A 15,026-nucleotide genomic window follows, 5' to 3' on the forward strand; every position below is an offset into this window, starting at 1 on the left:
TCAGATTCTCTCTTTCTATGTGTCTGTATGTCTCAATCTCTCTGTTTCATTCTTAGTCTGCCCATTTCTCTGGCCTTCTATGTTTTCTGTGTGTTTTGCAGTGTTGTTGCAGCTGTGTTGGTCCCAGGATATTAGAGTGACAAAGAAGGAGAGGTAATATCTTTTATTGGACCAACTTCTGTTGGTGAGAGAGGGCTGGTTCCAGGCCCGAAGAAGAGCTCTGTGGAGCTTGAAAGCTTGTCTCACCAACGGAAGTTGTTCCAATAAAAGATATTATCTCACCTACCTTGTCTTTTTGTGTTTTATCCTTCTCTAGCTCTGTCTCTTTCTTTGCCTTTCTTTTTATCTCTCTCTCTCCCTCTCTCTTTGTCCTCCTTTTTCTTCTCTGTCTGTTTGTCTTTGTTTCTCTCTCTGTTTCCATGTCTCCACTCTCTATTCCTTGAGGGCAGGATCGGATGAACACACTGAGCATTTACATATACCACAGAGGCTTTGAAGACAACAGAAAACAGTTTGTAAAACAAAACACTAATTATGATGGTGGGGACAATAAAAGGGATCATAGCTCCCCCATAGTCACAGTATTGCTTATGGGGAGGGGGAGGCAGCTGCTCAGTTTCCTACCAGACCCCTACTACTGTGCTCTGCAGGCAGCATGCTAAATTTCGCGGAGGGGACTCATCTCACTGTACTAGGTAAGGACTGACTATTGTGGTTAATATTAATTGCTGAAAGAAACCACCAGGATTTGGAATCCAAATTAAAACTGCCAAGCATTTTGAGTCAGGTTCCATGTCAGATAAAAACCTCCACTGACTTCCACATACCCTAGAAATGGTTCCTCTACAGGAGCCAGTCAGACCCAGTGAGCTGCGCGGTGTGCTGGCTCTCTGAAATGGACAGTGTAACCACTCAGTATTATGTGTCATTTGTATCATGTGCTTGTATTCATGTCTCTATGTGTATCTGAGAGACCAGGTGGGTAAGGTGATATCTTTTATTGGACCAACTTTTTTGGGTGAGAGAGACAAGTTTTCCAGCTACACAAAGCTCATCTTCAGGTCTGGGAAAGTTACTTAGTGTGTCAGAGCTACATGTAATTTCTTGGGACTGACATGACTACAACAACACTGCCTACAATCTATATGTATCTGCACAGCTGTCTGTACATGAGTCTAGGCTGGGTAACTTTGTGTGGTTTCCCACCTGTCACAGCTCCCCTCTCCCTCTCGTAAGCTATAAGTACCAGTTTGGCTTAGTGAGGGGTAGTAGGGAGGGAGCAGAGAGAGCATAACAAGTTCCTGCTTAGAGAAACCCAGGAACCCCTCTATCCGGCCAGGTGTCTGTTTGGTACGATCACCCCCAGCAACATCATCTGTTTCCCCTGGTTTATTCAGTATAAGCACCAACCCTGCCATTTCCCCAGGCCCTGCCTCTGCTGGGTGTCTCTGGGGCGGGGTTGAGGGAGGAGATGTTTTTGTATGAGGTTGAACGGTTGTGGGGACAGCAGGGCCACGGTGATACATTCCCTAGGGAGGCCTTTACAAAAACCTCCCTCACGTAGTGGATAGGATGCAAGGGCCCCTGGGGTATGTGCACTTCTTGACACCCAGGGCTCCACTGGGAGCTAACTGCACATTTTCAAGGTTTTGTTCATCCCAACCCTGAAGTGTTCCTGGGCCAGATCCACAAAGGATGACTCCTAACCAAGACCACACAGCAGACCCCGGTGGGAGGAGATTCCCTTTGGCTCACCCAATAGCTCTTCTATCTATGGGACACCCCAGGACAGGACAGTCTGCACCAGATGGGCATCCTCTGTGGAGGAATAAAATGTGGGTGGTTGCCTTTGAAAGTCAAGCCACATGGCAGCCACGTTCCTCCACATGCCACCTTTCTGCACCTTCCATCGGTGTCTCAAAGTGTCTTTCCCAGAGGGGCCAGTGTCGCCGGAATCCCACCCCAACGTGGCTGGGGAAAACCGTGGTTGATTTTGCCAGGCCTAGCAACACTGTGTTCTGGCAGCACTGTGTACTTTGGAGAGGGGACCAGACTCATTGTCTTAGGTAAGTGACTTCTAGGAATTAGGGATCTAAAAAAGCCTATCACCTCCCATCTTCTCCATCCTCCCACCCCCAACTCTCCCAGGTGAGAGTATACCCTACAGGAGATTCTCCAGGATGCTGTTCAGACCAGTTTTCAATGTCTCACATGAGGGGCTTCCACCACTTCCCTGTGGGAGACCGTCCCACAGCCTAATCCATCTTATCACTAGACAATATTTCGTAACACAGCCAGCCATACTTTGGCCAGGGGGCCAGGCTGACAGTGTTGGGTAAGTTTCCTCTGGGCCATTCTGTCTATTATCCCAAATAGGGTCTGTTTCCTCTCCTCCCTGGGTGTTACAAGCTGATTATCACAGTTCCCCCTCCCCACCTTTGCTCTGGGGAGCGGTGTATTTTGAGATGGTCTTTGTAGCGCTGTGATTCATCTCCAGCACAGTTTGGTTCCGGGACACGAGTGACTGTATTAGGTAAGGAAAGAAGCTCAGGCATTAAATAATTGGTGACAATGAAATACCTTTTTCAAGAGTAAATGAAAAAGTCATGTGTGCAAATTTGTCCAGAATAGGGTCTGAAGGAACAGGTTGCAGTATGGGATGGGTGAAATCCAGAAGAAGATTCCCCTCCCTTCCCCATGCACACCACCACCACTGCCCTTTGACTGCAGGAAAGGGTCACTGCTTTTAAAATTACATGAGAACAGGAGTCTCAACCTGGACTCGGTTGTGGGGTGGGGTTGAGATTGTGGAGAGAGAGAGAGAGAGAGAGAGAGAGAGAGAGTTATTCCAAATGAACACAGGGGTTTTTCATCATATCTGTCCTCCATAAAAACATCATTTTCTAACACTGTACTCAGTGCTTGGAGGTTGTTGGGGGGGCAGGGAGCGGAAGACACATTATCTTATATAAGATTACCTAAATCTGTTGTGTCTCTTTAGATAATCCACACCCTCTCCCCCAACTGGTAACTTCCCTGAGGCTGCCTTATTCCCATAGCTGAAGGCAGGTGATTCCTGTACCTCTTCATAGCACTGTGTAAACACACCACAGTACTTTGGCGAGGGTACCAGGCTGACAGTGTTGGGTAAGTTTCTTCGTGGACATTCTGTCTATTATCCCAAGCAAGGTCTATTAGTGAAGGGATGTCTGACACGAGCAACAGACAGCAGTAAGGGGTTGATTTACTAGACAGGAATAAATGAATGTAATTGCTTGGATAAAGGTGACTAACGGTAGGTATGAGAACTATTTGCAAGGGTGCAAAGAGGGAAAGGAGGCCCCATTTCCAGGATCATTTAAAGTGAGTACCGGGAGAAAGCCCTAGAGACTGCACTGCAGGGGGTAATCCTGCCCTGTCTATGGGATTGGGAAGGAAGGTAAATCTTTGCTATCTCTAACTTCTATGATGTGACTCAAACACCCAAATTCCCAGAGGCTTGCAAATAGGCATCAGGCTGACATTTCACCAGGTAAATTCAGGATTCAAGGAAGGGTAAAAGGAGCAGAGAACAAGGTCCACCTGAGAAATGGCAGCCCCTTGGGGGGCAGTGGTGTTTCTAGACTGTGGGATGTTTCTAGGCTGTGGGTCTATCACTGTGTAACTACGCTGAAGCTTACTTCGGCGAGGGCACCAGGCTCACAGTGCTAGGTAAGTGAAATCCAAGCAGATTAAAAGTCACTGCTGTAAAGGCACTGGCAAATTTTGGAAGGGATCAGGTTGGGAATCAGGGGTGTCCTGGAATATCTCCTCTAGTGCCTGTATAGCCTGAAGAGGCTCAGTGTTATGAGGCAGGTGGGCAAAGAGTCCATGGGAAGATCTGGAGAAGGATTTTTTTTCTCTCAAAGCTTGTCACTTTCTTTGTCTCCCCAAAGCACTTTAAGTGCAGCATATTGTGCAAACAAATGTAGCTGATGTTCTGAGCTCAACTATCACTGGTATGTAGCCTCTGGCATTACAATGTGTTTTAGCTGAAAGCGAAGAAATGTTGTCTGGACAGCAACTCTTTCCAATAGGTGCCCTGTGGTTCTCAAATCTCCACCTGGAACAGCCCATGAGGGTTGAGCAGAACGGAGCTCAAGTTTAATGTCTCCTCCAAAGCAGTTTAATGTGCCTTCCAATGGGGCATCATCCCCTCTTCCCCATAGCACTGACACTATGCCAGCACTGGGTGCTCCAATTAGAGGTTAGAAGGAAGCCTGGTTTAATGTCTCCTTCACCTTAACAGAAATTTCAGGGTAATAATCACTGCCATTTGGGCTACTGCCTGGAGGTTTTAGCAGTAAGCAAATAGGCTGTGTAAACACACAGCCAGTATATTTTGGAGCGGGGACCAGGCTCACAGTTCTAGGTAAGAAAATGCATCTTCCAAAGTATCTCTGAACCAAGCTTAGCAAAATCGACAGTTCTTGTCTGAGGGAATTTTTCCCCATATAACTATTTCTTTTTTGGTTAGACACATTGCAAGGAGAGTGGGCGTTTTCCCATTTAACCCCGATAAGATCGGTGTCTAATATGTAACCATGAGAAAGGTGGACATTCTACCTTATCGTTTCAATTTTACCTTAGTAGCTAACTTTTCCCACAGTTGCACTGGTTTCAGTGGGTGGCAGGATAAAAAGTGGTCCTTGGTCATTTAAGTAAACAAAGAAATGGAGAGAAAAAGAAAAACACACAGAAGAACCCAGACAGGGACAGAGGCAAAGAGACATGTGGAGTCAGAGAATGTGAATGTGGAAGCCATTCGGAGAAGGGATGAGAATTCGCCAAAACATCTCGCTACTTGAACTAAAAATAATAAAGCTGGAGATAATATAGAAAGCAAGGCAATAAGCCTTCGTGCCACGATTTGAGTGTTTCAAGAAAGAGACTGAGGGAGCTCATTGTATGTAACCCAGGGGAGAGCTGGCTCAAGGTGATGGTGGGACTTGATCAGAGTCTGTAGATCCCTCCAAAGGAACAGAGAATTATCTACATAAATGGAAACAGAAAGAACGGGAAGCAGCTGCCTGAAGCAAAGGTTGGAAAGGTTTAGGGCAAGCTATTAACAGATATTTCTGTGCTAGTGTTACATGGCATGGGGAACAATTACCTGCTGGCACAAGCCAGTGAGCAGCTTATGCCATGAGAACACAAAATGTACAGGTTCCCCCCATACTCCTGTGACTAGTGTTTACTAGCCTCCAGCAACTGCTGCAGGAGAGGAGATCAAGGCTCCCTTGGGCTTTACATTTTGGCTGCCTCTGCCTTTGAAGACGTTCACTTTGATTATAACAGTTTCACGCTGTGTTCTTACAATTCCCCGCTGAACTTCGGCCAAGGGACCCAAGTGACTGTCTTAGGTAAGTGGAGGCAGCCAGCAAAATTGCGGGGATCTAACAGTTGTCTGCCACTGGCCCTGGGAGAGGCTTCTATGGTGACACATTGTCATCTTCCACACAGATAGACAGAGACCAGTATTTACCAGTCAGTGATGCTCAGACCCTACTGAGAATGCCATGCATGGTATAGACCCGCTCTCTACAGCTCCGCTGAGACCATATCTTGAAAACTGCATTCAGTTCTGGGTCCCTCAATGCCAGAAAGATATTGACAGAGCAGAAGGGGGCTGAAGGATGAGAAACAATTAAAATAAAATATGTTTCACTTGACTAAATGCCAGCTAAGCATTCTACATGCATGGGAAAGGTAAGCAGGGGGAGGAATTATTTAGGGTGCTCCAAGAGGGTAAGTATAGCATCAACAGGATAAAACTGAGGAAAAGGGGGGAATACCAGGCTGCAAAGGGGTGAGTATGTCTTAACAGGCAGATCAGAAGATCTGTTAGGCTGTGCAATGGCAGGGTATGGGATGGGGAGTGGCCCAAGGGAAGTGGGAATTGCTTAGGACAATGAAGGCTAGGATTGCATAAAGCACTATACAAACAGGGTACAAGTAACTCACACTGGGAGTAACTCCCACTCCTTATGCAAGGAGAAGCCCTCCTGTGTGGGCTTGGAGGAGTGGGTGGAAAGAAGGTGGAAGGCTGGAAAGGATTAAAGCTGGATGGAATGTGACCTGATTCTAGGACCACAATGCTGTGTTCAGCACTCCCAAACAGACAGATTCCCTCATCACCCAGAGGCCAAGAATTGCTCTCCTGGGGAAGGACAGATGGGAGATTTCAGGGTCTTTGGCTGACAGTGAAGAGGAGGAAGAGAACTTCTCCTTCACTGCAGCCCACCGCTTCCTTCCCTCCTCTCCCCTCTCCAGCGAGAACTTTGCTGATAGGGGTGTCAGGCTGTGTTCTGCAAATATACTGTACTTCGGAGAGGGAACACGGCTCACAGTTCTGGGTAAGAGATACCAGCAATAGTGTCTGGGACAGAGCTAACAGGTCATAGGCTGGTAAATACAGCAAGAAAAAGGTTTGGGGAGAGACACTGAGAGAGACAGAGGGAGAGGAAGGGAGTTGATGACTGGGGAAGAGAACAAACTAATCAGCCCCATTACTGATATTAAACCTGTCCTGGGCATAGACAACTGCAGTATTAACTTTGCCAACATTTTCTTGCCATGCTAATAAAATTAAAAGAAAGAAAGAAAGAAAGAAAGAAAGAAAGAAAGAAAGAAAGAAAGAAAGAAAGAAAGAAAGAAAGAAAGAAAGAAAGAAAGAAAGACTAAGACTGTATATGGTTCTAATCTCATGTGGTTAATGGCTGGAGCATCTCCTTCAAGTCTGGAATGGGAGGAGATCTCAAATCTAATCAGAGAAAGAAGGGAGAGCACATGGGCCCCTAGAGTGATACTCAATATCTAGATTGCAATATATATCTGATGGAAACACCTGGAACCCTGCTCAGTGCCCACTTAGGGTGCTAGCTGGACTCTCTTAGAAATGAAGCCCATGCAGTGCCAGCAGCCCACAATTATACTACACCTATTCAGAGGTGGTGCCTCTGCCCCCTCCTCCATCCCGATCCAGTATAATTCCTGGGATGACTCTGTCTTCCTATTGCAATGTCTAAGGTAGCATCTGTCCCTGAAAAGGTGGTGAGGGGAAGAAGATTGAGGGTACAGAGATTCATTAGCAACAGGACTATCCTGCAGCAGCTGGGAGAATCATAGAATCATAGAACAAACAGCGAGATTGGATGGGGGTGTAAAGGAGGGGGAAGGTGGGAGAAGGAACTTGGAGGATAAACATTGACCCTGGGAGTGTGTGGTGATGCTGAGGCTGAGGTGCAGAAGCAGGGGATGAGGTGCTTTACTGTGGAAAGGGAAATGAGGGGTCTTTTGAAATATGAGGTCTGATCCAAATCATCATTGGGGAGCACATACAGGATATTAGTCTTCTAAATGCTGCTGAGACAGCACAGCTAGATGGCTAGATGCACATACTTTCTCCTGAGCATGCCTTTGGCTACGATTCTGGAAGAGTCCAGCATTTTAAGGGTTAACAATGGCATCTCGTGGGGAGCACTCCAGAACTGGGTAGTGAGTAGTTTTGATGTTGCAATGTGAAGCTGTGCTCCACGAACATCCAGTATTTTGGAGCCGGAACTCGACTGACAGTTCTGGGTGAGTGAACATGATGACAAAATAACATAACATATGCCCCACGCTGGGAGAGGACTGGGTTTGGGAGTGTGAAAGGGGCAGGATTCTTGAAGCATGAATTGGTAAAACTGAATGAAGAAGGAAGCCTTTGGGGTGGATAGCAGCATGTAGAATATTCTCCACAAGTGTCATTGCTTGAGTTATTTAAAACTAGGGCAGGACAAAGCCCAGGAGAGTAGACTATAGAGAACAATTCTGCACTGGCTAGGAGAAAATAGACTAAATACAATCTAACGGCACTTTATGGAGATGGCAGTATCCCCTATCTCTACCAAAGCAACCCTGTTCTGCCCAGTCCCTAAGGAGTGTAGAGTGGTTTTGGTGGGGTTTGGATGGAGAGAAGGATTGGAAGGGATGGTTTTGGTGCAGCTCCAAGAGGCTGTGAACTGGAGCAAACACACAGTATTTTGGAGCAGGGACACAGCTGACAGTTCTGGGTGAGTAGAAAGAGAGAAACAAACAAACAAAGAAAGAAAATAGCAGGCAAAGAGACTAGAATAAAAAACAGTTTTTAGAACCATTTCTGGTGGCAGCCAAATTGATGAACTTGTCTCTAATGGGGTTAATCTAGAGAAAAGAGGGACAGAGAAACAGACAGACAGAGATTAAAACAGAGAGTGAGGGATGAAGCAGAGAAACATAAAATAATGAAAAGCAGGTAAGTAGAAACGAGTCTCTGTTCCAGGGCATTTGTAGCATGGGGGGGAAATGCTGTACTCTGGTTCTGGTTCAGTGCAATATTTTGGAGACGGAACCCGACTCACAGTTCTAGGTAAGAAAAATAAATAGTTTTATCATCTCATGATCTTTCTCTAGCAGCCCAGTGGGATCTGTACATTTCTTAAGAAACCCATAGCCAATAAAAGGCATTTTCATTTTGGGAAGATCTGAAAAAGGAAGGTGTAAAACACTTGGGTGAAATCGCGGCTCCCTTGGCGTCAATGGCAAAACTCCCACTGACTTTAATAAGGCCAGCATTTCACCCCCAGAATTTTTTTTCTTGCTGGTTTGTGATTGCACCAATCTATATGAGAAAAGATAATTCTGTGCCTAACATTATGTGATCTGCCTGGGACATGTCTGGAGAGCATATTTAAGGAGAGTGTGCTGGATTTGTAATAAAAAGGTGATGAAAAAAAGGAATAAAAAAGGAAACAGACAAAGAAGACACACAAGAGAGAAAGACAGGGAAGGATGAAATACTAAGGAGGAAGATGATTGGTTTTAAGCGTATCCATGAGGCAATAACTAGGAATAAAGGGGCTGGAACTGAATTAAAGAGAAATCCTTCACATAGTGTATCGGGAATCATTTCTAGTGTGTGTGGGGAGAGACCTTGAAATAGTCTCCAAAGGGAAATGGTCGAAGCCCCTTGAGAGTGTACTGTAAGGCAGTGGTTCGCAACAAGGGGTACACATATCCCTGGGGGTATGCAGAGGTCTTCCAGGGGGTATGTCAACTCACCTAGATATTTGCCTAGTTTTACAACAAGCTACATGAAAAGCTCTAGCAAAGTCAGTACAAGCTAAAATTTCATACAGACAATGACTAGTTCATACTGTTTCTCAAACTGGGGCTCATGATTTAGTTTATAATTATATGGTAAAAATGAGAAAGTGAGCAATTTTTCAGTACTAGTGTGCGGTGACACTTTTGTATTTTTATGTCTGATTTTGTAAACAAGTAGTTTTTAAGTGAGGTGAAACTTAGAGGTATGCAAGACAAACAACCTCCTGAAAGGGGTATAATAGTCTGGAAAGGTTGAGAGTCACTGCTGTAAGGAATAGCCTTGCTCTGCTTGAGAAGAGGGGGTACAGTAGGCGTAATGAAACAAGTCTTTGCCCCATGTCTAAGGGCTGAGATTCTGCTCACTCAGACACACTTATTTGCAGACACAACTTAACAGACCTTCACCATGAGGAAATGTTGTTGAGTGGTCAGCCTTATTTTTTCTGTTCACAATTCTTATCCATGTACTCCTGGTTCTGCAATATATTAGAACAGCCCATACAATCCCTCTGTAATGCTGGTAGAAGAGACACAGGGAGGTTGGATGAATAGGAGCACTAGTTAAAAATAGGAATTCTTTTATCAGAAAATTTTTGAAGAAAACGATAACACATTATTTCAGTCAACATTTCTACAGAATGTTTCCAATTTTTTGATAAAACAATTAGAAACAAAAAAAATTCAACCATCTGTAATTAATAGCTTGATTTTTAGGCTATATTCATATAGGTCCACAGATAACGTGTTAATTTAATCATATATACTAGGAATGTGGTAAGAAAACTCTTCATAATAATATTTAGTATTTTGCATCCATAGATTTCAAAGCACTTCACTAGGCTGGGTGGACATTACAAGTTTTACAGCTTGGGAAATTGAGGCACAGATCAGTTAAGTGACTTGCCCAAGGTCACATAACAAGTGTGGCCTAGTTGGGAACAGAACCCAAACCTCTTTATTCCTGGCCCAATTTTCAAAAGAGCTCTCCACCCAACATGCTGAGCCTTTGAAAATCTGTCCTCCTAGTTTGCTGCATATACGTGAGTTGAGCTCTTTTGAAAATCTGGCCCACAGAGTCTGGTGCTCTGTTCATTGAAACCCACTGCCCCCTCTGTCTAATAAGGCACTGTCTAGACATCATTCCCTTGAAGAAATAATATCTGTGGAGGAAGAATGGGGATCTCTTTCAGAAGATGGCAGGACAAAGATGGAAAACCTAGCATCCAGGAAGGAAAATCTAGTATTAAACAATAGGAAAAAATTATTATGAGCCAGAGGAAGTGGGCCATGGAATTGACTCCCCTTGTGGAATGGGTGTAGTATCCCCTCTGCCACTGCAAAGTCAAGAGCAGAATAAAGAAAACTGTAGTGGAAGCGATGGAGCTGATGAGTCCTGTGAAAGTGGGAAGTACATCAATAGCAGAGGTCCTCCCTATGTGCCTTTCATGGTCATATAGGTTTTTATTCACATGTGTTCATTTTGTCTCTATAGAGAGACACCACAGGCCTAGCCCTGCAGTCCCTACTCAGGCTAAACTTCCATTGACTTCAATGAGAATTCAGCCTGTGTGAGGAGTGTGTAGAGTCAAGCCCTTGAACCGTAAGTTGCTACTTTGCTCAGTTTTACTACTGCCCTGTGTCTCTGTGCTCTGGATATGAACAGTATTTTGGCACAGGAACCAAACTGACTGTCCTGGGTAAGGAAGGGTTTGTTTGTTTGTTTGTTTGTTTGTTTGTTTGTTTGTTTGTTTGTTTGCTAAATAACAAAACATTCACAGTCTTGGGCTTGTGTCTCAAGCTTCTCTTTGGATATTTGTGGGCTGGATTTTTTCTTTCTTTTGTCCTTTTTAAAATTGCGGGAGAGAAAGCAAGGAGAGCTTGCTGAGAGATTGGAAAGTTTGGGTAGCAAAAGGAGGGTGCAGTCTTCAGCATCTTTTTCTGAGGTGAAACAGAGCACCCCAATGCAGTAAGGAATTACAGAGCAACAGGGCTCAATCAATGACGAGATATAGAGACTTTACATTTGCTCTGTAGCTGTTTTTTTTAAATATTGGGGCCAGATTCTGCAGCCAACACTTCTTATTGACTTCAGTGGAAGTGGTACATATACAGTGGTTACTGATTGAGACTCGAGTACAGTATAATAAAAAAATATAATTTTCTCTTTTGATTTAAAATGATGGGCCTTCTGTGTAGAGTTCTAAAGAGGTCATTGAATCTGCCTCTAGAAGCATCTCCCTCCTCACACAACACGTTCAGAGTCAGATACATGGATCCAGGAGGGGTTGTTGGCACAAGGCAGGAGAAGGTTTGTGCAGGGCTCTCTGTGTCATCTTGATTTCTGTTCCAGAGGATGTGTCCAACATCACTGCCCCCAAAGTGGCCATCTTTCCCCCATCGAAACAGGAGATCAAAGAGAAGAGGAAGGCCACCCTGGTGTGCCTGGTCACAGGTTTCTACCCTGACCACATCAAGCTGGTTTGGCGGGTGAATGGTGTTGAGAGGAAAGAAGGGGTGAGGACGGATGAATCTCTTATGGACAAAAACAAAGAAAAATACTCACTGACCAGCCGCCTGAGGCTCTCACTCCAGGAATGGTCCAACCCCAAGAACGTATTCCACTGCGGTGTTGAATTCTGCGGGAATAAGACACAAACATATGATGAAGTCATCAGTGGTGTAGCTGGTGAGTACTGAGCACAAAAGCCCTAGTGTGCTGGGATCTGGCCTCTTCAGCATTCCCACCTGTAGGGTTAGGAGTTGGAATGGAAGGCAGGGCTCCTGCCCAGCACACTACGTCATCACCACTTAAATCACTGCTGTCCCAAGAGAGAGTCCAAGAGTGGGAATTGTCACCGCAGAGTTCTGCAAAGCAGAGCAATTTGCTAAACCCTGGGGCACCAGGACCACTGTATGCCACACTCCAGCCTCTGCCAGCCCTTGGGATCTGAGACCGGAATCCAAATCAGCTCTCCTACAAGCTAGTGAATAGACACATAATTCTCCCTTCCACCCTTCCCCCACCCAATAAATTGTGGGAAACTGGGAGTTCCTTGTAAAAGGCACATATAGCTGGGCTCAGATACTAACTTCTGCTTGTTTCTCCTTTCAGATTGCAGTGTCTCAGAAGGTCAGTTAAAGCCCCTTCTCCCTCTGTATGGTATGCATGTGCACATGAATGTTCAGGTATGCATGCACGTATGTATACATTGATTTACTGCTGTGGATGTTTGTGCATGTGGGCATATGTATTCATGCTGTCATGCACAGGTGTGCATGTGCTTATGTGCATATTTGTATGTGTGGGTGCACATGTGTGTACATGTTTCTTGGTTCACAGAGATGTGGGTGTGCACGTGTGAGTATGTGCATAGGAACATACACTGGGACTCACACCCCTCCACTCACAAAAAGTTCTGTGGGACCTGTACTAACCACCACTGGCCAGGAACTCAGCTTTAGATCTCATCCTAAAGATATAACCTTCAGCAGCACAGAGCCCCTAAGACCACACTGGGTCAATAGGTTCAGTACTGACTCAGAAGGGACAGCACCCCCTATTGAGTCACCTACCCCACTCTCTGCAGCACAGCACCCCCTAGCACCACACTGATGTATTGGGATCAATGTTAGCTTTGGGGGAAGGCTGCCACCTTCTGAGTCGCCACCACTTCTTCAAACTCTTAGGTTTTCCTTAGCAGTCTTCAAACCAATTGCTGGCCAGGGTTGACAATCTTTAGCTTTGGATCCAGCCCTCCTTGATGGTACAGCCATAGGCAGCCAAATGGTTTTACAGCCACATAAATAGGAAGAAAGCAAAGAAAGAAGAAGTGGGACCGCTGAAGTCTATTGCCGGAGAGGAGATTAAAGACAATCTAGGCATGGCGCAATATCTTAATGAATATTTTGCATCGGTGTTTAATGAGGCCAATGAAGGTATTAGGGATACTAGCACCACTATAGAGGGGCATTCGGGATGGGGGATTACCGTATCCGAGGTGGAAACAAAACTCGAACGCCTTGATGGGGCTAAGTCGGGAGGACCGGACGATCTACATCCGAGAATATTGAAGGAATTGGCGCGGGAAATAGCAGGCCCGTTAGCGATAATATTTAATGAATCTGTAAACTCGGGGGTGGTCCCGTTAGACTGGAGAATAGCTAATGTGGTTCCTATTTTCAAGAAAGGGAAAAAAAGTGATCCAGGTAACTACAGGCCTGTTAGTCTAACATCTGTAGTGTGCAAGGTGTTAGAGAAAATTCTGAAAGAGAAACTAGTTGAGGACCTGGAGGGTAGTGGCAATTGCGATAAATTACAACATGGTTTTACGAAGGGCAGATCGTGCCAAACGAATCTGATCTCCTTCTTTGAGAAAGTAACGGATTTATTAGATAAGGGAAATGCGGTGGACCTAATATACCTGGATTTCAGTAAAGCGTTTGATACTGTACCCCATGAGGAATTATTGGTTAAACTGAAAAACATGGGGATCGATATGAAAATCCAGAAGTGGATAAGGAATTGGTTACTGGGGAGAATGCAGCTGGTTGTATTAAAGGGTGAACTGTCGGGTTGGAGGGAGGTTACTAGTGGAGTGCCTCAAGGTTCGGTTTTGGGACCCATTTTATTTAATCTATTTATAACTGACCTCGGAACCGATTGCAGGAGTGGGCTGATAAAATTTGCAGATGATACGAAGGTGGGAGGCGTTGTAAATTCGGAGGAGGACAGGGATATCCTGCAGGGAGACTTGAATGAGCTTGTGAATTGGAGTATCAGAAATAAGATGAAATTTAATAGTGAAAAGTGTAAGGTGATGCATTTGGGGATGACTAATAACAATTTTAGTTACAAGATGGGGACGCATTGGTTAGAAGTAACGGAAGAGGAGAAGGACCTAGGGGTTCTTGTAGACCGCAGGATGACTATGAGTCGACAATGTAACGTGGCGGTGAAAAAAGCCAATGCTGTCTTGGGATGCATTAGGCGAGGTATATCTAGTAGGGATAAGGAGGTCCTGCTTCCGTTGTACAAGGCGCTGGTGAGACCTCATTTGGAGTACTGTGTGCAGTTCTGGTCTCCCATGTTTAAAAAAGATGAACTCAAACTGGAACGGGTGCAGAGAAGGGCCACTAGGATGATCAGAGGAATGGAAAAGCTGTCGTACGAAAGGAGACTAGAGGAGCTTGGGTTGTTTAGTCTGACAAAGCGAAGGCTGAGAGGGGATATGATTGCTATCTTTAAATATATTAGAGGGATTAATACAAGGGAGGGAGAAGAATTATTCCAGCTTAGTACTAACGTGGATACCAGAACGAATGGATACAAACTGGCCGTGGGGAAGTTCAGACTTGAAATTAGACGAAGGTTTCTGACCGTCAGAGGGGTGAAATATTGGAACGGCCTACCGAGGGAAACGGTGGGGGCGACGGACCTGTCTGGTTTTAAGATAAAGTTAGATAAGTTTATGGAGGGAATGGTTTAATGGTAAAACATAGTAGTCAAGGAAAGCCAAGCAATGGTGGGTAAATAGTATAATGGCTAACGGGGTCGGGCTGGAGACTCTTGCCTATATGCTCGGGGTCTTACTGATCGCCACATTTGGGGTCGGGAAGGAATTTTCCTCCAGGGCAGATTGGCTGAGCCTCTGGAGGTTTTTCGCCTTCCTCCGCAGCATGGGGCAGGGATCTCTAGCAGGAGGGTCTCTGCCGATTGCAGTCACTAAAAACAGGATTGGGGACTTCAACAGCAGAGTCCAGGGAAGGGGTAGGGACGGTTTTATGGCCTGCAGCATGCAGGGGGTCAGACCAGATGATCATAATGGTCCCTTCTGACCTTAAAGTCTATGAGTCTATGA

The 15,026-nt window shown here is 45.2% G+C and overlaps 1 gene segment (V, D, J or C); it reads left to right on the plus strand.

The window, feature by feature from the left end:
- Nucleotides 1–1,579: 1,579 nt before the first annotated feature.
- LOC117885264 overlaps nucleotides 1,580–15,026 on the plus strand; it is a gene marked incomplete in the record, with an annotated part of 15,327 nt that continues 1,880 nt past the window's right edge. Inside the window, 3 exon segments of the C gene segment in view lie at nucleotides 1,580–2,066; nucleotides 11,519–11,854; nucleotides 12,281–12,298. Coding sequence covers nucleotides 1,808–2,066; nucleotides 11,519–11,854; nucleotides 12,281–12,298 — 613 coding nt within the window.

Source organism: Trachemys scripta, chromosome 1 (assembly GCF_013100865.1).
Source record: "Trachemys scripta elegans isolate TJP31775 chromosome 1, CAS_Tse_1.0, whole genome shotgun sequence".
Taxonomy (NCBI): Eukaryota; Metazoa; Chordata; order Testudines; family Emydidae; genus Trachemys; species Trachemys scripta.